Source organism: Lolium rigidum, chromosome 2 (assembly GCF_022539505.1).
Source record: "Lolium rigidum isolate FL_2022 chromosome 2, APGP_CSIRO_Lrig_0.1, whole genome shotgun sequence".
Lineage (NCBI taxonomy): Eukaryota > Viridiplantae > Streptophyta > Magnoliopsida > Poales > Poaceae > Lolium > Lolium rigidum.
In genome coordinates, this window is record NC_061509.1 from 22,107,891 (window position 1) to 22,133,969 (window position 26,079).

Consider the following 26,079-nt stretch of genomic DNA (forward strand, 5'->3'; position numbering starts at 1 on the left):
CGTCGTCCGTAATAGGGTTTTCGCGACGGAGGCTTTATATAGGCGAAGAGGCGGCGCAGGAGGGCTGACAGGGGGCCACACCATAGGGCGGCGCGGCCCCCTCCGGCCGCGCCAAGGTATCATCCGGGGGCCCTGTGGCCCCCTCCGGTCCTTCCGGGTGTTCGGAAGCTTCGTGGAAAAATAGGAACCCGGGCGGTGATTTCGTCCAATTCCGAGAATATTTCGTTACTAGGATTTCGAAACCAAAAACAGCAGAAAACGAGAACCGGCACTTCGGCATCTTGTTAATAGGTTAGTTCCGGAAAATGCGTAAATACGACATATAATGTGCATAAAACATGTAGGTATCATCAATAAAGTAGCATGGAACATAAGAAATTATCGATACGTTGGAGACGTATCAGCATCCCCAAGCTTAGTTCCGCTCGTCCCGAGCAGGTAAAACGATAACAAAGATAATTTCTTAAGTGACATGCCATCATAACCTTGATCATACTATTGTAAGCATATGAGATGAATGCAGCGATCAAAACAATGGTAATGACATGAGTAAACAACTGAATCATAAAGCAATGACTTTTCATGAATAGCACTTCAAGACAAGCATCAATAAGTCTTGCATAAGAGTTAACTCATAAAGCAATAATTCAAAGTAGAGGTATTGAAGCAACACAATGGGAGATTAAGTTTCAGCGGTTGCTTTCAACTTGTAACATGTATATCTCATGGATAATTGTCAACATAGAGTAATATAACAAATGCAATAAGCAAGTATGTAAGAATCAATGCACAGTTCACACAAGTGTTTGCTTCTTGGGATGGAAGGAGATAGGTAAACTGACTCAACAATAAAAGTAAAAGAATGGTCCTTCAAAGAGGAAAGCATCGATTGCTATATTTGTGCTAGAGCTTTGATTTTGAAAACATATAGAGAGCATAAAAATAAAGTTTTGAGAGGTGTTTGTTGTTGTCAACGAATGGTAGTGGGCACTCTAACTACCTCATCAACCAGACTTTCAAGAGCGGCTCCCATGAAGGACGTTATCTCTACCAGACAAGGTAGATCATCCCTCTTCTCTTTTGTTTACACATGTACTTTAGTTTAGTTTTTCTTTATTTATGGATGACACTCCTCCCAACCTTTTGCTTACACAAGCCATGGCTAACCGAATCCTCGGGTGCCTTCCATCATTCACATACCATGGAGGAGTGTCTATTTGCAAAATTAAGTTGCTTATCGATGAATCGAGCAAAACATGTGAAGAGAATTATTAATGCAAGTTAATTAATTGAGGCTGGGAACCCCATTGCCGGCTCTTTTTGCAAAATTATTGGATAAGCGGATGAAGCCACTAGTCCATTGTGAAAGTCTGTCAGAAGTAAATGACAAGATTGAAAGATAAAACACCACATACTTCCTCATGAGCTATAAAACATTGACACAAATAAAAGGTAATAACTTTTGAATTGTTTAAAGATAGTACTCAAGCAATTTACTTTGGAATGGCGGAGAAATACCATGTAGTAGGTAGGTATGGTGGACACTAATGGCATAGTAGTTGGCTCAAGGATTTTGGATGCATGAGAAGTATTCCCTCTCGATACAAGGTTTAGGCTAGCAAGGTTTATTTGAAGCAAACACAAGTATAAACGGTACAGCAAGACTCACATAAAAGACATATTGTAAACATTATAAGGCTCTACACCGTCTTCCGTGTTGTTCAAACTCAATACTAGAAATTATCTAGACCTTAGAGAGACCAATTATGCAAACCAAATTTTAGCAAGCTCTATGTATTTCTTCACTAATAGGTGCAAAGTATATGATGCAAGAGCTTAAACATGAGCACAACAATTGCCAAGTATCACATTATCCAATACATTTTACCAATTACTACATGTAGCATTTTCCAATTCCAACCATATAACAATTTAACGAAGAGGAAACTTCGCCATGAATATTATGAGCTAAGAACACATGTGTTCATACGAACCAGCGGAGCGTGTCTCTCTCCCACACAAGGATGAACTTATTCAGAGAACTAAGATAACAAAACAAAAACAAAAATAAAAGCACACAGACGCTCCAAGTAAAGTACATAAGATGTGACTGAATAAAAATATAGTTTCACTAGAAGAAACCTGATAAGTTGTCGATGAAGAAGGGGATGCCTTGGGCATCCCCAAGCTTAGATGCTTGAGTCTTCTTAAAATATGCAGGGATGAACCACCGGGGCATCCCCAAGCTTAGACCTTTTACTCTTCTCGATCACATTATATCACCCTCTTCTATTGACCCTTGAAAACTTCCTTCACACCAAACTTCAAGCAAACTCGTTAGAGGGTTAGTGCATAATCAAAAATTCACATGTTCAGAGGTGACACAATCATTCTTAACACTTCTGGACATTGCACAAAACTTCTGAAAGTTAATGGAACAAAGAAACTCATTCAACTTAACAAAAGCGGCAATGCGAAATAAAAGGCAGAATCTGTCAAAAACAGAACAGTCCGTAAAGACGAATTTTAAGATGGCACCAGACTTGCTCAAATGGAAAAACTCAAAACTAATGAAAGTTGCGTACATATCTGAGGATCACGCTCGTAAATTGGCAGATTTTTTAGAATTTTCTACAGAGAACTGTGCCCAGATTCGTGACAGACAGCAATGCTGTTTCTGCGCAGCGATCCCAAATATAACATCAACTTTGACATAGAAACTTTACTTGGCACAAAAACATGATAAGGAGAGGTTGCTACAGTAGTAAACAACTTCCAAGACTCAACAAAACAAAAATTGCTGTAGTAAAATAAACACATGGGTTATCTCCCAAGAAGTTCTTTCTTTATAGCCATTAAGATGGGCTCAGCAGTTTTAATGATGCACTCGCAAGAAATAGTATTTGAAGCAAAAGAGAGCATCAAGAGGCAAATTCAAAACACATTTAAGTCTAACATGCTTCCTATGCATAGGAATCTTGTAAATAAACAAGTTCATGAAGAGCAAAGTAACAAGCATAGGAAGATAAAACAAGTGTAGCTTCAAAAATTTCAGCACATAGAGAGGTGTTTTAGTAACATGAAAATTTTTACAACCATATTTTCCTCTCTCATAATAACTTTCAGTAGCATCATGAGCAAACTCAACAATATAACTATCACATAAAGCATTCTTATCATGAGTCTCATGCATAAAATAATTACTACTCCCAACATAAGCATAATCAATTTTATTAGTTGTAGTGGGAGCAAATTCAACAAAGTAGCTATCAAATATAGGAGGTATATTGTAATCATAATCAAATTTATCCTCCATAAAAGGTGGTAACAAAAGACTACTATCATTATAATCATCATAAATAGGAGGCAAAGTATCATCAAAGTAAATTTTCTCCTCAATGCTTGGGGGACTAAAAATATCATGCTCATCAAAGCCAGCTTCCCCAAGCTTAAAATTTTCCATATCATTAACAACAATGGTGTTCAAAGCATTCATATTAATATGTTCCATGGGTTTTTTAATTTTCGCATCAAACCATCCATGTCTTAAATCAGGAAATAGAATAAAAAGGTCATTGTTGTCCATTATGCCTAACTAGTGTAAACAAGAAACCAAATGTCGCAATTGCAGAGTCTAAAGGAAATAGCTTTGAGTACTTACAACGGCGCCGGAAAATAGCTTAGTAGCCGAGGTCCGGAGTGTGAGTACCTTTTACCTTTCCTCCCGGCAACGGCGCCAGAAAATAGCTTGATGTCTACGTTCCCCCTCCTTTCCTGTAGACGGTGTTGGGCCTCCAAGTGCAGAGGTTTGTAGAACAGCAGCAAGTTTTCCCTTAAGTGGATCACCCAAGGTTTATCGAACTCGGGGAGGAAGAGGTCAAAGATATCCCTCTCATGCAACCACTGCAACCACAAAGCAAGAAGTCTCTTGTGTCCCCAACACACCCAATAGGTGCACTAGTTCGGCGAAGAGATAGTGAAATACGAGGTGGTATGAATATATATGAGCAGTAGCAGCGGTGCCGAGAAAATAGCTTGCTGGCGTGTAGTTGATGGTGGTAGTATTGCAGCGGTAGTAACACGGTAAAACGAGTAAACAAACGAGTAGTAACTCAGCGGTATTTAGGAACAAGGCCTAGGGATTACACTTTCACTAGTGGACACTCTCAACATTGATCACATAACGAGAATAGATAAATGCATACTCTACACTTTTGTTGGATGATGAACACATTGCGTAGGATTACACGAACCCTCAATGCCGGAGTTAACAAGCTCCACAATAATGCTCATATTTTAGTAACCTTTAGTGTAAGATAGATCAAAAGACTAAACCAAGTACTAGCATAGCATGCACACTGTCACCTTCATGCATATGTAGGAGGAATAGATCACATCAATATTATCATAGCAATAGTTAACTTCGCAATCTAAAAGAGATCATGATCATAGCATAAACCAAGTACTAACACGGTGCACACACTGTCACCTTTACACACGTGCAGGAGGAATAGAACTACTTTAATAACTTTGCTAGAGTAGCACATAGATAGTAGTGATACAAAACTCATATGAATCTCAATCATGTAAAGCAGCTCATGAGATCATTGTATTGAATTACATAGGAGAGAGATTAACCACATAGCTACCGGTACAGCCCCGAGCCTCGATGGAGAACTACTCCCTCTTCATGGGAGCAACGGCGGTGATGAAGATGGCGGTGGAGATTGCGGCGGTGTTGATGGAGAAGCCTTCCGGGGCACTTCCCCGCTCCGGCGGGGTGCCGGAACAGAGACTCCTGTCCCCCGGATCTTGGCTTCGCGATGACGGCGGCTCCGGAAGGTTTCTCGTGGGTTTCGTCGTCCGTAATAGGGTTTTCGCGACGGAGGCTTTATATAGGCGAAGAGGCGGCGCGGGAGGGGCTGACGGGGGGCCACACCATAGGGCGGCGCGGCCCCCCTCCGGCCGCGCCAAGGTATCATCCGGGGCCCCGTGGCCCCCTCCGGTCCTTCCGGGTGTTCGGAAGCTTCGTGGAAAAATAGGAACCCGGGCGGTGATTTCGTCCAATTCCGAGAATATTTCGTTACTAGGATTTCTGAAACCAAAAACAGCAGAAAACGAGAAGCGGCACTTCGGCATCTTGTTAATAGGTTAGTTCCAGAAAATGCGTAAATACGACATATAATGTGCATAAAACATGTAGGTATCATCAATAAAGTAGCATGGAACATAAGAAATTATCGATACGTTGGAGACGTATCAAAGAGCGTGGCTACCACTAAAGGGCACCACGCGAGAGGAAGAAGGGACTTTGTTATTCTTGCTCAACGAAGTAAAACGGTGGACAAGTCTTTCCAAGTCCTTCAGAGGAAGCTCGGCAGAGACTCTGTCAGAATCTTCGGGACCCGAATACATCCACATGGGGTTTTTTCGGGCCTGAAGAGGCTGAACGCGGATGCGCAGAAAATATGCAGTAATCTGTACACCCGATAATTCAGCTCCATTAGTTTTTTGGAGCTCATGGATGCAGGTGATCAGGGCTTCTATGGCTGCCTTTTCTTTGGCAGTTGCTTCAGCATCCCAAGATCGACGCCTTAAAATTTCCTCGTCAGCGTCAAAAGACGCAATGCCATATTCTTGGCTGACAGAAGATTTTTCCTCTATATAGAGCCACTTTTTATGCCATCCTTGGACAGAGTCGGCGAATTTGACATCAAAATAGTCGACATCCGGGCGAACGCAGATAACAATGCCACCTACGTTGTAGGCAACGTTTTTCGAGTTATTGCGCCGGAGTTAAAAGATACGTTTCCAAAGGCCAAAGTGAGGGTGGATGCCAAGGAAACACTCGCATAGAGTAATAAAGATAAAAATGTGCAGAATGGAGTTGGAGGTCAGCTGGTGTAGCTAAATCCCGTAGATGAAAAGCAAACCGTGAAAAAATTCATGGAGAGGGACAGAAAGGCCACGGAAGAGGAAATCAACGAATGTTACCCGGAAATTGATGGGAGGGCGTGGAGTGCTCTCATCACCAGGAAAGCACACAGACTCTTTGTTGAACATGCCGAGCTTCTTCAGCATCTTCTGGTCTTGGGCAATTATCTTCGAGCGCTCCCACCCGGAGATCTTGGCCTGCTCCATGGATTCGCTGGCGTCAGGGGCGCGGGATGTGCAGCGCTTGGTGCGAGTCATGCGGTGGGTAGCAAGAGGAAGAAGTAGCAGCAAAAGCAGCAACTGCACGAGGAGCTCAGAGAAACGACAATGGCGGAGAGAGAAAGAGGGAGCAGATGTGCGGCGCGGCGAAGGGGATGAATGAGGATGATGCGGTAAATTTATAGCAAGAAGTTGATCCACCGCGCCGTTGGATGAAAAGGAGAGGCATTTTTAGCCTTACGCGTGTCCACAAGGGTAAAATGGTCTTTTTAGCCTGAAATTACTGGACGAGAGTTACTGCGCGCGTGCCGGAAATTACGGAGGACGTGTGTCCCCCACTTGCGCGACGTGTCGACGGCGTAGAAATTTGGACCCACATCTCAGTGAGGTGACAGGAGCCATGGCTTCCCAAGGAGGGAATTGTGGCCATCGTCAGCAATGACGTCATTCAAAGAAAGCTTCGAGTGGCTTTATCAAAGATAGTGATAGTGAAATTTTGAGTGTTCCAATAAGAACTTCGGGAGCCTATGATCAAATGCAAGCATCTGTTCATATGCTCGGGGGCTACTCTTATCAGAAGTATTGTTCACACTTCTGATAAGAGAATAAATTGCAAGATAAGAATATATAGTTGGTCAAAATAGCAAAAGCTGAGCCTACAACCAAATACAAGTACTCGGCTGTAGCCTCGGGGGCTACTCCCATCGGGAGCGCTGGTCGCGCACCCGATGAAATAAAAAAGAAAGGGAGCAACAAGTTGGACTTATAGTATATAAGAGTGGATGGCTAGTAGTAGTTGAGCCTACACTCAAGTGCTGTAGCCTCGGGGGCTACTCCCATCGGGAGCGCTGGTCGCGCACCCGATGAAAAATGAGAAGGAGAAGAAATAAGATAACGACCAGACAAAATATAGGGCGAAACAATTATTGCCGTACATCTTCGAGTTACATATAACTCGTCATGTACTCCCATCGGGAGATCAAGATATCATCATCAAACTATTCGAGGAAATTGGCAATTCCAACAGCCGATAAAGGCACTCGACAATATATTCCCGCAACGCGTCTGCCGCGGTAAAAACTCTGGATGCCGTAATATTTTATGAAGGTAAGTCCCAAGGATCCGTCCTGTGTGGCATGGTATCGCACCCGAATGCGCTCTACTACTTTATCTGTGTCAATAGACACGAAGAAAAATCCTAGCAGACGCGTTAGGTACTAGATAAAATATTATTGGAATTTGGTTCATGGTAAGGCCTTAAGCGGCGCATGTAGAGTTACGCCAGTATCCCGAGGTCAAGTCCGGGGACTTGACCTTGAAGTAGGTTTTTGCGGGATTACCACGAGAGCAGTTAACTGGTACCTGATCCGTCAGATGAACCAGCCCCATTTACCATTATCCCTGTACAAAATATAAATACTTTGGGCAAATTGTTATGGTAATCCGAAGAATCTATGGTATTGACTTTAAGGCGGTGTTTTTACTCGACTCTACAATTCAAAACAAATCTCGGGGGCTACTGACATGGGCATCCCGAATGGGCCTGCCGAATAAAGAACCCGAGGATGGCTGAAGGCCCACGACCCGAAGTTTATGAAGCTCGGAAGCCCAATAAGCATTGATATGGAAAATAGAGATAGGTTAGGAATAAAGAGTCTTGTAATAACATAGGTAGGATTCAAATAACCTCCCGGACTTTGTAACTTGTACGATACGAAAGCCTCGGCTCCACCTCCTATATAAAAGGGAGCCGAGGGAGAAAGAGAGGATTGAATCATTGTTAACACAAACCCTAGTTTTTCATAGTCGAGCACCTTTTTCGGCTGAACCTTCGAGATCTACTTGCCCTCTACTTTTCACGAAACCCTAGTCTACAACTTGTAGGCATTGACAAGTTAGACCCTTGTCACCCGGTCCACTTTTTTACCATAAGAAACACCTTTATATTGCGTTTATCTTGTTTTCTATTTGTTGCAATATTTTAATTCGAAAATACAAAAATATTTACTTTTCTTATTTGCATCCAAAACACCAAAAACAATCAACCCATGTACAGTTTTTACTTAGTTATTTTATCTAGTCTAGTTTTACTTGTTTTATTTCTACTTGTGTTTATTTACTTACACGAAACCTTGTGCTTGACACAATGCTTTTATTTTACTTGTAGGATTGCTAGAAGAAGGGAGAAGAGAATACTCTTTGTCCATTTCTCCGAGAGATCGATATAAACCCTTGAGTCACCCTTGTGGGGAAAATACTCTACTGACACAACACTTTGCACTTGGAGTCCCAACGTCAATGGGTGACCGAGTGATGAGGCGGACATTCCTCTATGGCTTGGCGGGCGTAACAACGCCCAACCTGGACACAACTGTACCAGGGGAGAAGACAGGGGAAGGTTAGACGCTGACAAAGTTGTAGTGTACAAAGGCGTTTTTGAAAGGGGGCATGTTAAGCGTCCATCGAGGATCCTACCTCTAGGCCTGGAATTAAAACTCGAAACTCGCGAGCTAAATGAGTAACTCGTGACTCGACTCGGCTCGACTCGAACTCGGTATATAACGCGCCAAGCCAAGTTTCATATTTTGTCGTTAAACAAGTTCAAGCTAAATGAGTCGAGTTCATTGAACTTGCGAGTAGCTCGTTTAGCTTGGTAAAAATGAAGTTGGCCCAAACCCATCAAAATGGGCAACTATATTTGTAGTTTCTCAACTTCGCAATCTTATTCTAATGATATATCGATCGTTGTGGTTTATATTGTTCTGGTACCATAATCCTAATGCTTAGTGTTCACCATTCATGCCCAAATATTTAGGCAAAATGCATTGTACATTTTACATGTTCTATTTGATAGTTTTAAAAGAGCTACTCGTGAGTTACTCGCGAGCTTTGCGAGTCGAGCCGATTTTCAAATCTGGACTCGATTGTTAAACGAGTCGAGTCGAGCTAACTCGGTTGTTGACCGAGCTTTAGCGAGTCGAGCCGAGCTGGCTCGGCTCGGCTCGAATTCCAGCCCTACCTACCTCCATGCTTAACATGTATCCCCTTAGTGCATATAAAAACAAAAATCCCCTCCACTCCAACCATTCCTCGCACACAACGTCTAACATGGAAAACCAATAGAGCACCGCTCCGGTCTCCTCTCGCTCAGATCTCCACAGGCTTATAACATCCCGAGCAGCAATGCCGCTAGCAGCACATCGACTCCGGTAGGCATCATCGTCGGTAGCACGTCGACTCTTGTAGGGGGCACCCTCCCTTGTAGCACCACCACTGCCAGCAGCATCCAAAATATCAAAGCAATCTGAGAGATTGAAGACCATTTGTACCGACCGTACCACCTATTCCAGACGACGGAAACCTCGCGAACTTCCGTGTTTCTTCACAGAGTCCGCCCTTGATTGTACGTGTACATTCCCTAGGTTATTGGGGTGGTATAGGGGCTATTGGTTACCCTCCTAGGCCTATATAAAGGAGTGGGGAGCCAAGGAAGATGACAACATCCATTCAAGCCACCACGGTGGAGCACTATCACTCCACCGCCTCCATAGCCGTCGTCTAAAGATATCCACCATCACCACCACAAAGGAGGAGGAGGGACTTGGATCCTTTAATGCTTGGGTATCATCTCCAGCATCAACCGCTACATCCAGACCATATCCATCACCATCACCATCATTTACCTTCATCTTGTTGTATTCGGATTTGAACAAGTATCCATTCATCCCCATGTACATGATTCATATTATTACTATGATGATGTTTCTTACCTCCATGTGTGAGTAGTTACTTTGTTCTTGGGGAGATGGAGAAACCCTAGTATAAATTATGATGTGAAATGAAGATGATTATACTTTGCTTATGCGTTGTATCTTACTTTTCTCTTTGATGTTGTGTGAAGACGTCCACGCAATGTTTGCCTTAGGAATAAGAGAAGAAAACACATTTAGACATATGGTGGTAATGAGGCGTTAAGTGACACCCTCACACTAATCTACAATCATGTGGTTGGAGGGGGAATAAAGGGAACTCATAGAGCATGCATCCATATCGATGGGATATTGACGGAACCCTTAATAGTGATGTACTAAGGTGGCTTGCCCTTCACATTGTTATGGTTATGAGAGGATGGTTGATCAGATGGCTCTTCTGCAACCGCTCGATATGGAGCTCCTCCCTATACATGCATAAAAAAGGCCGATTTCATCTAGCTAAACACAGTCTAAATGCTAGTGGTGGAACCAACACTCCCTAAGAACTCCTTTACATATTGCTACACTTCACAACCACATTCGCATGCTCTTGTTCTTGTTTAGTACTCCCTCCATCCAAAAATGTAAGGCGTATAAATATTAAATCTTACTAACTTTGACCAAATATTTAGGAAAAAATATTAGCATCTACAATATCGAATAAACACATTAATAAAATATACTTTGTGGTGAATCTATATTGATATTTATTCAGTATTGTAAATGTCCATATTTTTGTGTGTAAAGTTGGTCAAACTTTTAAAATATTGACTTTTGAATAAACCTTAGGGGCCTTACATTTTGGGACGGAGGGAGTAGTTTAGTTACTTTTATTGTTCTAATTTATCATTTCTTTATCTACAAAACATTATTACACTCAAGGACAGCTTCTAGGCATTTTTTGGTGAAGAGTAACGAGGGGAATAAATACTATAGCCGGTAGGATCTTTGTGGGATGGATACTCTTATTTTGAAACTAGCAAAGGCGGAGCCAGCAAGGTGGAAGAATAGGGAAGTACCCACCCTAAGATTTGGCCCAACCCATATGTCTTATATAGAAAAAACAAAAAAACCATCCCAAGAAGGTCTTCCCCAACCTAACAAAATGAGCTAGATTCGCCAAACTAGCTAAATCTACATGTGCACTTGCAATCATGAGCGGACGTTGGAGCATCATGAGCGGACGTTGGAGCATCATGAGCGGACGTTGGGCAATCAAGATGGGGCCCCGGTGCATATGAAGCTTCTATCGTGGATGGGGCGCGGGGAATCTTCTCGGTGCAGGCAAATGCCAGCATCAAGTAGCGAGGGAGGGTGGGTGGGGGCGGCGATGGCCGCGCGAGCAGTGAGTGGCGGGGAGGGTGAGCGGGCTCTCTAGGAGAAAGAGGAAGGAATCGATGGGGAAAAATGTGGAACGAGTGGAGGACGAAGAAGACTAGACAGAATGAAATAGATAAGGTGGTCGATGTTATGTGTATCCGCTAGACACTTGTCACTTGGAGATGTTGGAGGACACGAAGTGTTCCGTCCCCCGGTTGCGGGGAAGTGTTTTCCTTAAGAACATGTGATCGTTACCATGAGCAAATAGCTAGCTGGAGAAGCTGTACTATGGGCATTTTTTGAACGGGAAGAGGGGCCTAGAAGGACCCCAAATGTTGTATTATATGATTGCCAGTGGGATACATTTTACACATAGAACCGTAATAAAAATAACAAGATACAACATTTTCCTAGAAATTTGCACATAGGACCCTAGGAGAAAATATGAAAAAGTAATTGATGCATGCAAAATGCATACATGAACATTGTAGTTTATTGTACTAAAATCCTAATTATATTGTAACTTTATCATATTTATTGGGACTAACCTATTTATAGTTGCAAAAGTGCACACCTTCTTGTTTTAAACTTTATTGTGTAGAAAATAGACAAATATGGAAGAAAACCGATCATTATGGTGAAATCTAGAGTTTCCTGAAATCTGTCCCTGTAGAATAATTTTTAAAGATCACCCAAATCAGATCCGAAGACAGCGTCAAATGAAAAAGTGCCAGTTTCAGAAACTTGAATATTGGTGACGTGATTGACACAAACTCTTGCCATATTTGATGGATTTGGCCAAACCACGACTTTATGGATCATAAAGTTCGGAGGGGAGTCCTAGGAAGATTCTAGAGGTGCCCAAGAGCCCTTGGATCAAAGGGGCATCCATCCTTATGGCTGTGAAATACGCTATATTTTCTCGCGTTAAACCCTTAGCCAAGTCAAGAAATTGACTAAGTTTACCTCTCAATTTGTCATTAATGCCTAATCAATGCAAAGATATGCAATCTCTTCTATTTTTGGATGATGTGTAGGAATTCACGTCATAATGACAAGTGGGCCTGCAATTACTCAACAAAATCGCGTCAGGAGCATGGAAAAGTTGACTACGCTCGGAAAGGTGGTTCCAGGAGATTTAACAGGCATCCATACGAGCAAGCCCTGCCCGTACCATGCGTTGCTGCGTTCCCGAAATCAAACCCTATAAAGTTCGTGAAGGGACCGATGCTAAAAAGAGAGCCATTCGTCAACAAACAGAGCCGCCATCCACCAGATCCATCTGCACTACACCGAAGGAGATCCATCACCATAATTTATCCATCCCATCTCCCATCTCCTCCATAGCCATAACCATCACCATTGCAATAGAGATCTCCTTAAGAATTAGCGACCATTGTAAAAATATTGTGATTTAAATCTAAGTATTTTGAACAATGATTTCTATCTTTGTATTTGGTCTTGATATTATGCGCGAGTAGTCCTCACGGGGCTGCGGGTTGGGGTGAATCCTAGGAGCGTTCATATCATTCGAGTTGATCAAGGGAAGAGGTGAGATGAGTAGAGAACGACGTGCTACCGCGAAATCGCAGTGACAGAAATGGGAAAGTAACAGTACAAGTTTAGTGATTCATTCGGGATCATGGCACAATCATCTAGCTTAATGCTTTGGTCTGTATTCATTTACTTAATAACTATTATTGCTTGCGGCTGTAAGAACAGTGGTTGGACCATTAGGCTCTTGTCACCTTTGGCTTTAGGGGCAAGAGTATTTACGGTTGTGCTACTCACAAATGTCTTATCTCTATTTTATTTGTTACACATATGTACTTCAATTATATATCTATGCATAGCTGTAGGTGAAACCTTAACCCTGGCATATTTCCATCATTGAACATAATCCCTTTAAAAGTAAACTAGATAGGTCCAGTAAACTCAAGATAAACTACACTAGCAAGTCTTGTAGACATTTCTTTTACACCATTTTGCAGTGCTTCCCAAGGTTCGATTAAACCTTGGCCTTCTAGGAAAAAAGCTTATCATACTACAACCTGTAATCCGGATCGAATGTATCACATCCCATGGCCAAGATTGCATCTCCACCTCTATATATTGAGGAGAAACCCTTGTTTTGGAGGCCCCCATCCATTGTGACGAAAATCCTCCTCCTTGGCAGCCGCCAAGGAGGGAGAGAGCCTCCTCAACACCATCACCAAGTCCAATGAAGAAGAAGGGTCAAGGGGGCTCTGCCCCAAGGGCAGTCGCCGCCCCTCCATGAGGCGCGACGTCGGGGTGCTGCTGCCGGGTGCCACCGCCTCCCGTGGCCACCGCCACGAGGATCTTCACCGCCATCTCTTCCACGTGTTGCACCTCTTCGTCAACTTCTACATCAACATCTTCATCTAGCCTTTTGTAATCTCTTGAAAAACATGATGTGTATTGCAATCTATCAATTTCCCATAGTTTTTGTGTCTCCATGTCTTTGTTTGAGTACTGACTTGTTCATGGCAATTGTGAGATAGTTTTTTATCGTTGCATATAAGTATTTGTTATCTTTTATGATGATCTTTTGTACTGATATATGAGTGCACATATGTTGAGGGATGCATAAGGTTGTCACCGTTGCATGTTGATAGGATGAAGGACAGCTGGAGCCTGACAGAAACCATGTCCCAATTCTTAGATGCATGTTGTATTAATTCATGGTTAATCAAACAGGGAGTATAACTCTGGGGACCTTTAAACTTACAACGGTGATTGGAATTTATGTATTAATAATTCCTTTGTTTGCTCATACCCATGTCCTTAGGATCAATCACTAGTGGTGTATTTGCACATGCCTATGACTTCACCTATCTATGACTCCTCTTTAGAAGAAACTATAAAAAGACCATCTTTATGCTTCACTAATTATGACAACCACACAAATGACGTAGCAATTTGCTAGAACAATTACTCTCTCGAGTTACTCTACTTCACTTCACTTCATCTCCTAGTACTTTATTGCACATTACTTTTGTTGCATTAGTTTCACTTCTTACATTTTGATTTCAGCACTTGTAGTTTCATAGTAAAAGCCTCCTCACACACAAACCATATCTTTTAGCTTTGCATAGAAGGCCATATAAGCGGGTTATAGGGCTTTAGAGAATAGATAGTTACCTTCAGCTCCTTGTGGGTTCGACACTCAAATACTTATCGAATTTTACTACGGTGATCCCTTGCACTTGAAAGTTTATCAGTAATCTAGTCCTTGGTCTTCCTAGCCAGATATGATGCCACCGAGGCTGCACACTTGGGGATGACAAGATGTTGAAGGCCGAGGAGTGTCTCCAAAAGCGACCTCCACATAGGAGGTTGAAGAAACGCCAAAATTTGGCGCTTGGAGATGTCGCCCTATCGGCCACGGATTCGACGACGAACATGAGCACCGTGTAGTATTCTTCAGATTGCAACACAAACTGAACTCCCTGTCTTCCTCTAGCTCTAAAATACAACACTTTGCCAGTTCCATCCCTCACCACCATGGCTTACCAAGAGAAGAAATCTCGAAGAGGTGATGCTGATCCAGAAGAGGAACACCAGACCAACGACTTTATTGAAATGGCCATGGTCGTCTCCAACACTTCAACATATCCACCATGGACATAGACTGTAGGAGGGGAGTTGCCTAGATCCGGCGTTGTTGGGTGTCATCGGAAGCTATCCAAGGAGGAAGAAATAGAGTGACATCAAGCCAACAACTAGCATAAAGCCAAAGACACACACATATCCATTCTCTACATGATCCATGCTTCATCGTAGCTAGCCAGCAAGAGAGGTTGGTTCTGGTGTGGCTAAGAAGGATTCGACTGTCAAGGCTAATGGGCATGCGGTAGTGGAGAGAACGGGCATATATGAGCAAGGGGTATTCTGGTAAATACATGAACTAAATGAATAGAAACAATATCGTGGTCAAGCCTCTCTGCTCGCTCGGCTTTCCTGTTTCCTCTTTCTGTATGTAATTCTCGCGGCCAAAGTGATTGTTACAATTGGTATCATAGGTCACCAATCGTTGGGCTGGTAGATCTTCAACGGTAAAATCATGGTGATGGTTGGTGAATTTAGTGTGATTCAGTTCAATCAATTCCTCGCGAAAATCCCTTAAGTCGTGTCACTGGTTCATTGGATCGAGTGTTGCCCACGATTGTGCATCCAAAACCCTCTACGCGAACCAAATTTGTCCTTTTGATGATGGGAGAAGCGAGTGAGAGGGAAGATGCATAGTTGGCGGCCATTTGAACAAGTTTGTGGATCTCGCTCGGTGTTGCTGGATTCGGCATATACCAGTAAGTGGTGTCACTTGCCTATCCAACCAGACGCGACTCATGGATGGGGTCGAGCACTGCTAGGAGCTAGAATATGGTGGAGTTGGTTGCCTCCAAGGCGCCTCCCATGGAGGGCAACCATGTGGACGACCTGGCTGCGGTGGCAGCCAAGGGAAAGCGTTTTCCACTTAAGCACTAGGTGTGAGTACCTCGTAGTCAGGGTTTTTGTCATCTCTCCTCCTTTATCATCTTCCACACAACACCACGTAGCTCAAATCACTGACATTCAAGCCCTCACCAGTCACTCACGGTAGCTATCATATGTGTACATCACCGAGAGACAAGAGAAGTCAATGGATGACCAGGATTGCGTCACATCGCTTCATCCGATGGTTCGTACCACATGTGACATGAGTAGCCTCTGTTCGGTGTAAGAATGTTATCTTTAGATTAGTCGCGACTTTCTACAAAATATTTTTTCAAACTATATAGCAATCCAATTACGAAATAATTTCTTTCTTTTTAGAAAATAGCAGTCCAATCGCGTGGCCACCTGACATCACACCCGAGCCAGCACCGTTTCCCCTCTTCTCCCCTTTTCCCGAGATCTCCCGTGCTTAGGGTTTCACCTCCCACCGCCGGCGACTCCCACCTCCCATCCCCGCCCCCAGCCTCGTCCTGCGCCGCCCACCTCCCCGGCCGGCCACGTCCACCGAGCTCCTACGCCAGCAGATCGACGCCGCCGGACCCGTCCACCCCGTCTCGCCGCTGTCAGATCATCCTCAGCCTCCAGCTCGCCTCCGCCCAGGTTCGACCTCGGCCTCCAGCTCGCCGCCCCCAGGCCGAACTCAACCTCCAACTCACCTCCGACCAGCTCCGGAACAACTCACCCACAGATTTGGGCTCCTACAGATCACGGGCCCTCAGCGGCCCTGATCCTGTATTATTTCCGGCGCCTACCGCTCCCAATGGCAGACCTAACGGACATAGGCTGCTGCAGCTGCTTCAGTTTCCTGAGGAAGCGCAGCAGCAGCGCGAAGGTAGCCCGGCCTCGGTCCACCGACGCCATGCTCTCCAAGGATTTGCTGAAGCGCCAGTCTAGCGAAGAAGATCTCAACGCGAGCTTCTATACCGGGGATGATCCCGAGAGAAGCTTCTACAATGGGGACGACCTAGATATGGACAGAAGCTTCTATAATAACGGAGATGATGCTGACGCGAGTTTCTACGAGAGGGATGGTGTCGATTACCATCATGAAAGTGATGACGAGCCGCCTCGGAAGAAGTCTGAAGATATTATCCTGACAAGGGCTCAGAATGGCTTCGCGTGTAGAGAAAGCCTGGTTAAGGAGACCAAGAAGGTGTTTCGGTCAGAGGTACCATCTTCTTAGACTTCAACTTTTACCGGTATCTTTCTGCTCGTGTTTCTGTTTTTGAAGGTCCATCTATGGGAATATTTTCTTGTAGGTAACACTGTCCGATTATGAGTTCTAATTTTTATTTATTTTTGGAATAGTTATAAATTTAACCTTTCTTTGATTAATGATCGATCTAATTTTGGCGCCAACTGGTTGTGAACAAACACGAATCATATTACACATGATCCACTGAATGTAATTCATAGAATACATGGATTATTGTAGACCCATAGTTCAATCTGGCAATCACTGTTCTGGCCAGTGATCTAAGAGCTTGACTGAGTTTTCGTGGCTATGACATGTTCCGTGCGTAATGAATGGCTAAAGAGTTGTATGAGACCATTTACCTTTTTGAATTGAGCAGTATAATTATTTTTTCTCTTGTTTTGGCATGTTTTAGGACGAAATTGGCAGTAAGATGATCAATCAGTATGTTCACCTGGGCAAGATAGGTGCTGGAAGCTATGGCAAAGTGGTAAGAGCTTAAATGTGCTATTAATGAACTTCCTTGGGTAGCTAGCTGGCTAATTCCTTTTCTCTTGTTTTTTGTTTCTTAAAAAGGTTTTGTACCGAAACATTAAAGATGGGAAGTTATATGCAGTAAAGGTAATGCTTTCCACTGTTTTCCTGGGATCAGTAACGCAAATTCTTTTTTTATTAACCACTTTCATGGTATTGATTACTGAATTTTTTTGATGACATTTTTTTTATTTAATCTCATGATGTGCTACTTTTGTCCCATAGTTATTAATTTTTCCATGTCTATGTAATATGATGTACTCTTTGCATGATCAGTGCTAGTTCTGAGAACCGCTTGCATCACTATTCGCCATCTTTGAATTCCATAACTTTGTTTTCTCTTGTTCAGCACCATTAATTTCGGCATTTATTTGTGCGCATGTTGCATAGTGCTATGTCTACTTGATGGAGTTGTAGCATTTGCCATTCTGTTTCAGGTGTTAAATAAACCGTACATGTTGAAAGTGCGTGTTGTACGGTCAGAAACGGCCATGACAGATGTTCTGCGGGAAGTGAGTAACTTACTTGCAGTATTTGTCTGTATAATACTTGTCAGTTCGCTGTTTTCTTATGGCATTTGCAAAGTTCTTTGGGTACATAGCAGTTTACCTTTGATAAAATTAACAGTTGATCTTTTGCCCATAAGTTAACCAAGTTGATGAGTCTTACTAATCACATTTTGTTAGTACTTGCTACAGAAGATTTTTTTTTGTGGGAGTCTGCACCATTTAGTATGTGTTTTGTTTATTTCAAGCTTGCAAGTTACCATTTTTTTATCTTCAATTTCACTTGCTCTCCAATGTTAGTTATGAAGAATCTGAAAAGGGCGTACCCACTACCCAGTGGTGAAAGCTCCCACACATTGTGAGGTCTGGGGAAGGGTATTTGTAGGCAGCCTTTCCCTTGCATTTTATTTTATCATGCAAGAGGCTGATTCGAACCCAGGGCCTGCAGGACACAAGTGGAGATACTCTACCACTGCGCCAGGCCCACCCTTCAGTTCTCAAGAATCTGAATTGTAGTAAATTGCCACTTCAAAGGATTTAGTAGATGGTATCATATAACAGACTAAAGATTTATTTAATTCTTGTCAAAATGCAGAAGCATGTATTAGTACCATTTTCCAAATACTGCATATGTACAGTTTACCACATTTTCTTATTTTACTTGAGAATCAACTACCTTATTTGTTTTCTAATTTTCTAATTAAATCCCCTTTTATTGCATTGGTGACAGGTATCCCTCATGAAAATGTTGGATCATCCCAATATAGTAAATCTCATTGAGGTGATTGATGACCCAAACACAGATAAATTCTACATGGGTATTTATTGATGCTCTCTTATTTTTCTTTATTAGTCTAACACATGGCACTATTTTACTGGGCTTGTTTGCATCTTTGTCAATATTTTATACAATTGCAATTTAATCTTTTCTCCTTGCATTGGCAGTTCTTGAGTATGTTGAAGGGAAAATGGTCTGCGGTGATGGTTTAGGAGAAGATACTTCAAGGAAGTACTTGCGGGACATAATCTCTGGTCTTATGTATCTTCATGCTCATGTAAGATTTTCCTTTTTCCCCTTTCACTAAGAAACAATCCACCTTGATGAATTTTGTGCTAATTTTTTTTTTGTAGTATCTATTTCATCAGCACTTTGATCTTATCAAATAAGAATTTTGAGAAAGATATTTGAAAATATAATAAGTTTGTAAGGCAATTATTATTTGAAGCAGCATGCTGTAGCTTTCATGTATTTTCTCCCCTCCACTGAACTTGGTTATGTCTGCATATTTGAAGCAGCATGTTTTAGCTTTCGCGTGATTTCTCCCCTCCACTTAACTTGGTTATGTCTGTGCATATTTGAAGCAGCATGTTTTAGCCTTCGCGTGCTTTCTTCCCTCCACTTAACTTAGTAATGTTTGCGCAAAGCTGACCAGCAAGCTCAGATGCTCAGCATGAATTGTCTGAGCAACAGATTTTCTATCATACTATTAGACTGCTAGTCCATGTTTGTTCTAGCAACTTACTAAGTTTTTTCGGTCTAATAGCAAATGCAAACATTAGCTTGGATTTTGTAATCCATGCTCGTGCCATGCTTTTTGAAGGATACATGATATTATTTTTTTCGAGAAAACGCAAAGGACTCTTTGCGTTTCATTTCATTGAAGAGATAGAGGGAAACAGTTTACAAGCCTCCTAGGAGGTGGATTACAGATTTTAACCAAAAAAAGCCTAGTGTACATCCCAGGTTGTTGGCAACACCACGCCAAGCCCAGTAGCGCCCGCCTGTGCCCATTGCTTAGCTTCACTCTGGATGTCACGCACTAGGTCGGTGACCGAGGGCCGCCCTCGTTCGAAGACACAATTGTTCCTGTGCTTCCAAACCATCCATGGCACTAGCAGTGCAGCAGACCCCAGGCCTCTACGGAACGGCTTCGGAGCTGCACGCTTAGCACCGTCCAGCCAGGTGAAGATTGACGCGTCCGCGTCCTCCGGAGACTGACATGGAATGCGCAGCCAGGCCAGGACCTCATGCCATATCTGTTTGGTGAAAGAACACTCAATGAGCAGGTAGCGCATAGTCTCTGGTTCTTGGTCGCACAGCAGGCATCTAGCATGGTGCTGCAAGCCTCTGTTCGCCAAGCGATCCGCCGTCCAGCAGCGATTTTGGTAGGCAAGCCAATGGAAGAATTTGACACGGGGAGGCGCCCATGCTTTCCAAGTGTGCTTCCAGGCAGGGCATGGCATGGAGCCCTGGAACGTGGCGAGGTAGGCGGAGCGGGCCGTATAGGTGCCGCTGAGTGTCCACTTCCAGATTAGCTGGTCCTGGGCTTCGGAGAGCACGACGGCGTCGACCATGCGCCAAAGCGTAAGGTACTGGCCGATCTCATGTAAGCCGACGACCCCGTGGATGTCGCATGCCCAATTGTGGTTGAGCATGCCGTCCGCCACTGTTCTTCCTTTTCTTCTTCGTTTTGGGATGCACGCGTAGAGCAGTGGCGCGATTTCGCTGATGGAGCGGCCACCAAGCCATCTATCTTCCCAGAACAGGGCGCTGAGCCCATTCCCTACCATCATGGTGGTGGAGGCGAAGAACAGGGAACGCTCGGCTGCGGTGAACTGCAGGTCGAGGCTGTGCCATGCACGTCGATTGTCCGTGTGGCTGAGCCACAACCAGCGCAAGCGTAGCACCAGGCTCGTGCGCTCCAGGTCGTGCACGCCGAGGCCGCCGAGGCTGAGTGGCCGCGCCACACACTGCCAGTTAACGTGGCAGTGGCCGCCATTGGCCGCCGCACGTCCTGCCCATAGGAAACCCCTCTGTATCTTGGTGATCAATTTGATGGTTGGATGGGGATCGCGCCAAGCACCGATTTCACCATGACGAGGCGTCCAGCTCGGTCCATGAGCCCTGCTTTCCATGTTGGCAGTTTTGCTGCGACCCTGTCGACGATTGGCTGTGCTGCAGTGGGCTTCTTTACGGTTAGCGGTATACTCAGGTATGTGATTGGCAGGTCGACAATCGGGCAGCCCATGTCAGTGGTGGCGGTGATCACCTCCTCCAGCGCGCATCGGATGAGGGTGGCCGTGCTCTTTGCGTAGTTGACGCAGAGACCGGAAGCCCTTCCGAACAGCTCGAGCGTCTCTTTGACAGCCTTTACTTCCTTGGTTGTGGCGTGGCAAAAGAGAATGACATCGTCGACATAGAGAGAGATCGTGGGTATCAAACGGCGAGGGTGAAGTTCCTGCAGTACCCTGAGCTCGATCGCACGCCGGAATAGCCTCCCAAGCGTGTCGACAGCGAGGACGAACAGCTGCGGCGAGAGGGGGTCGCCTTGGCGCAGCCCGCGCCGGTGCCATATTGCTGGGCCTGGGTCGCCATTGATCAGCACTCGCGTGCTCGCCGTGGAGAGCAGGATGGACAGCCAGTCGAGGAAGCGTCTCCCAAAGCCATAACGTCGTAGAGCTTCGAAGAGGAAGGGCCATGCAATGGAATCGAACGCACGCGCTAGGTCGAGCTTGACGAGGATGCGTGGCGCGCCCAGCTGGTGCAGGAGCCTCGCAGATTGTCGGACCAGCACGAAGTGGTCGTGCAGGCTCCGGCCACTAATGAACGCGTTCTGAACAGGGCTGACCATGACATCGAGCTTCGGTGCGAGCCGTAGGGACAGAACCTTGGCGAAGAGCTTGGCCATTAGGTGGATTAGGCTTATCGGTTGGAATTCGCGTAGGCTGGCCGCCTCGGCATGCTTGGGCAGTAACGTGAGGAATGCCTGATTGAGTTTGGCGAATCCGCGCCCTCGGAGCTGGTGCAGTTGCCGGAACATGTCGCCCACGTCGTCCTTGATCAGCGGCCAGCAGGCGCGCAGGAACTACTTACTTTTGTAGTTTTGTATATAAATGAGTTCTGCCTTCGTAGAAACGTTTGGGCTTGAGCATTCAGCTTACACATTTTGAGCCCACTGAATAGCCTGGTAGTTGAGTGTCTTGCAGAAAAGGAATCTGATGCCCAGTTCAAAGCTAAGATAGAAAAACAAGGGAGATGTGGAACCTGCATTCTTCTAGATTATGATGATCTTATTTATGGTTTTATGGTTTGCTGATTGTATTTACCTATAATAATTGTGGAATCTAATAATAAGGATGGTAATATGCATTTAAAAAAGATGTGTCTGAAGCTCCAGATAGTCATCCAGTTATTCATAGTGGGCATATTCACCCCTTGTGTTTTAATTCAGTATATGCATCTATGCATGCACTGTGGTACATAATGGATCGTGGTAACAGATTGCTTCCAAAAGTTCACATAACACATCACAAAATTTTGCTTTATAAGTAGATGTTTGTTGTTGTTTCTCATCCCTACTTCATACATTTGCATGCTCTCATGGATATACATGTAGTTCTAGCTATCCGTTTACCTATGTATACTTTTCTTGTTTTTGAAATGCAGAACATTATTCATGGTGATATTAAACCGGACAATCTCTTGGTCACAAATACTGGCAATGTGAAGATAGGGGACTTCAGTGTTAGCCAGATTTTTGAGGTTATTTCTTTATCTTGTAATTTTACTATTTCCAGTAAATTGTATTCTCACTGTCAGGGTCAAGTTTTTGAGTTGAGTGGACCTCCAAAATAAACCTGCCGTTGGGTAACCAACAACCACATCCAAACCCATACCCGTGTTGTTTGGGTAGGGTATGGACACAAACATCATTATCCATTCTAAACTGGGTATGAATATGTTAATACCCACTCGCCCACGTTTCACCCGTAATATACATATGAAATCTCTGTATGTCTCCTTCTCATCTAATCTAATCACACAAACAATGCACGATCAAGTCCGTCCCCTCTGCTTCTCTCTCGATCCTCATCAAAATCTAATCTAATCTTTGGCTTGACGCTGGACCGTCATTGCCGTTGACTCCGCTCGACGCTAGTCAGTTGCTTGTTCCGCCGCGGCTATGTTAGGATGATCACCTGAGCACCCAAAGAATGTGTAGCCGGTGCTGACAAGGCCGAACAGGAACTTGGTGAACTGAGGTTGGCGAGTACAAGGATTGGGAACTCGCCAAGGTCCGTGCGTTTGGGCACAAACAGGCAAGACAAGATACTGCATGCGCTCACCGTGCGGAGTTCAAGAGCCTGAACGCCGAGCTCCTCCGGCCATATCCATCGAGAACAGCAGCAGGCCGTTGGCCACGATGCACAACACCGCGGAACCCTCTGTCAGCTGGAGACAGCGAAGCGAGAGCATGGTACGCAATGGTTTGTCTATCGCTGCCTGAACGCACATCATCGGGTTGCTGCTTGCTGCATTTATCTCCTCCGCCACCCATGGGTATGCCCAAATCCATTGGTAATAACATTTATTTTTGGTAGGGACAATCTAAAAAAAGATGGGTATGGGTAATTTTGGGTTTGGGTTTGAGTTTGAATAACCAATACCCTACCCAATGGCAGTTTTACTCCAAAAGAGATTATTGCATGCTTCCTGGTTTTGTTGCTCTGTTCCAACAGAGTATAATTTGGAGGTTTGCACTTTCTAGAATCTAAGATCGCAAATCGTGAACTTGAATAATGATGTTACTTCATGCCTTTATGAGAATTTTGAAGATCTCTTGAGTAGACATGTTGTCTGCTGATTCATTGTTGTAGAACTATTTTTAGTAGGATTGTCGAACCAAATAGCTTGGTGCTTTACATAATGTGGTACTTGATTATATTTCAGGATGATGATGATATGCTTTGGAGATCTCCAGGTACTCCTGTTTTCACTGCACCGGAGTGCTGTCAAGGTACAATTACATAACTTTGATTTGAGTTGTAAAAACACCATGCACAATCACCCAATTTTTGTTTATAGGAATTGATTCTCTGAATATTGGTAGTGGTACTGTAGATGCTTCGCATCTACTACCTCTGTTCCTATATAAGACGTTTTGGAAGTTCAAATTTCCAAAAACGTCTTATATTTAGCAACAGAGGGAGTAGATGATTTCACAATTGTGGACAAAGATAAAGGAACCCATAGCCCAAAACACTCAACAGGCGCACACTAAAAATGAGGCCACCACTAGTAGTGCACATCTGGATAAGATTATGGTGCAACTGTAAGCAACCAAATGCTGGGTTATGGGTGCAATGCCAATAAGTATAAGTGCAATGATTCTGGTTCATTTGCTGTTGATTTGAATTACTAAATTTTCCTTGTCCATTTTCTGGCTCCTTCCCTGCAGGTTCAGCCTACCATGGTAGAGCAGCTGATACATGGGCAGTTGGTGTTACTCTGTATTGTATGATTACCGGGCGCTATCCATTTCTGGGGGATACTTTGCAGGAAACATACGACAAGGTGCTGACATAACTCGCTTCCTTTTCCTTTTGATTTTCCTGGTGCATAAAACTCATGAAGGTCGCTGCTGTGGAATAGATTGTCAATGATCCAGTAGAAATTACTGCTGACATGAGCCCTGAACTTGCTGATTTGATACAAAGGCTGCTCTGCAAAGGTTATTTTCCAAAAAGTTGATTATACTATGGTCTTTATATATGCATATAGTAAAAGATGTGCTCCGTTAACGGCATTTTTTTTTCCCTTTTTTGCACTTGGTTTTGTTGCAGATCCAGCAGAGCGTATCACTCTGCAGGCTGCAGCTGAGCATCCTTGGGTTGCTGGGGCCGATGGGCCAGTCCCTGAATTCATCTGTAGATGTGGTTTTGGTCGGAGGAAGAGAAATGTTATACAGGAAGAGGTACAATAACAAAGAGCCAGTCGTTTGGAACCGATTATTGGGTGGTGTGTAGTGTAGTGTAGATAACTGATAAAGTGTGAAAGCGAAACAAGTGAGATGAATTTCAACTGATGAGGCTTTTCCCCCTTTTTTCCCTATTGAGTCAGTTGGTGCTCGGCTGATCACCGCTCCTCAATTTTGGGTACAGAATAGAGTGCAATCTGCAGTTTTCTCGCAGCATAACGTCGCTGCAAGCTTACAAGACTTATGTTGTGGTGTATGTTTTATGTGTCTTTTTTGAATCAAATATAATGGCCGTTTGAATGAGAAGACTTATGTTGTGGTGTATGTTTTATGTGCCGTTTTTGAATCAAATATAGTGGCCGTTTGAATGAAAGCAAACGAAGTACTCTGTACATTACATGTTCCATTCTGAGAGTTGTGCCCATTATTTTTATTCCATGTGCAAATAGTAGTAGAACTAGTAAAAGCTTACCACCAAACCATGGTACTGACTCAAGCTAGTTCAGTTCATATATAATGTTCAGCTTACGTGAACAATTGTTTTTCTCAAATCTCCGGGAAGCAAGTACTGCACCACTGTACAGAAACTACTCTAGCTGAGGGAGCAAGGAAAGTATGTTCTCTCTGAACTCAGTAACACCCGCAGCATTTCAAGTTTTCATGTCACGGTATATTAGTTACGCAACTCAACACAGCTGTTATAAGAAAAGTTTGTAAATTTTATTAATTCCTAATTACTCTGTATTCCGGTGGATCAATATCCAATGATCATCTTTTTCTGATATTATATAAGCAGGGGAGAAATGACGAGAGCACAAAAGTGGTAAACGCCTCAGACGGCAGTTTGTCGCCCGCTGAAGACGTTGGTCTCTTGCTCTATTTTCCAGTGTAGTTTTTCTGAAACACGAGGCAAAAGATTTACCTGTTTCATTGATTAAGAAGATAATTGCTTGGTTAACTACAAAAAACTGAGCAAATATTGGTACATCAACAATCCACACGCCAGTTCCGAGATCGCGCACCCGCCGAGCCTCCAACTCTACCACCCAAGCAGCCAGAAAAACAGCGAGAGACGACAACAAACCACACCGGCCCCGAGGCCAAGCACCTGCTGAGCTGACTACTCTATCGTCCAAGCAACCAGAACAACCACCCTGAAGCAAAGGAATCCAGAGCCGTCGCTCCGGCTACAACCTAAGCAACATGCACACATTGACCCCGAGGCCGCGTACGGAACTAGTCGACAGGTTTGCCGCCCAAGTGACCAAACCTGACACCCAAGAGAAGAGCCGCTGCTCCAAAAACCACGACGACCCTGAAGTTGCGCCCCTGCCTAGCCGATGTAG

At 43.9% G+C, this 26,079-nt stretch overlaps 1 protein-coding gene across 1 annotated transcript; it reads left to right on the forward strand.

Annotated features, from left to right (window-relative positions):
* The first annotated feature begins 16,221 nt into the window (after positions 1 to 16,221).
* LOC124691420 (serine/threonine-protein kinase GRIK1-like) lies at positions 16,222 to 25,036 on the forward strand. The gene is made up of 11 exons (XM_047224705.1): positions 16,222 to 16,908; positions 17,351 to 17,425; positions 17,512 to 17,556; positions 17,907 to 17,981; positions 18,706 to 18,793; positions 18,921 to 19,030; positions 22,423 to 22,518; positions 23,707 to 23,773; positions 24,215 to 24,330; positions 24,409 to 24,487; positions 24,600 to 25,036. Exons 1-11 carry the CDS (start codon positions 16,501 to 16,503, stop codon positions 24,737 to 24,739), a joined length of 1,299 nt encoding a protein of 432 aa, XP_047080661.1. The 5' UTR covers positions 16,222 to 16,500; the 3' UTR covers positions 24,740 to 25,036.
* Positions 25,037 to 26,079: the final 1,043 nt, after the last annotated feature.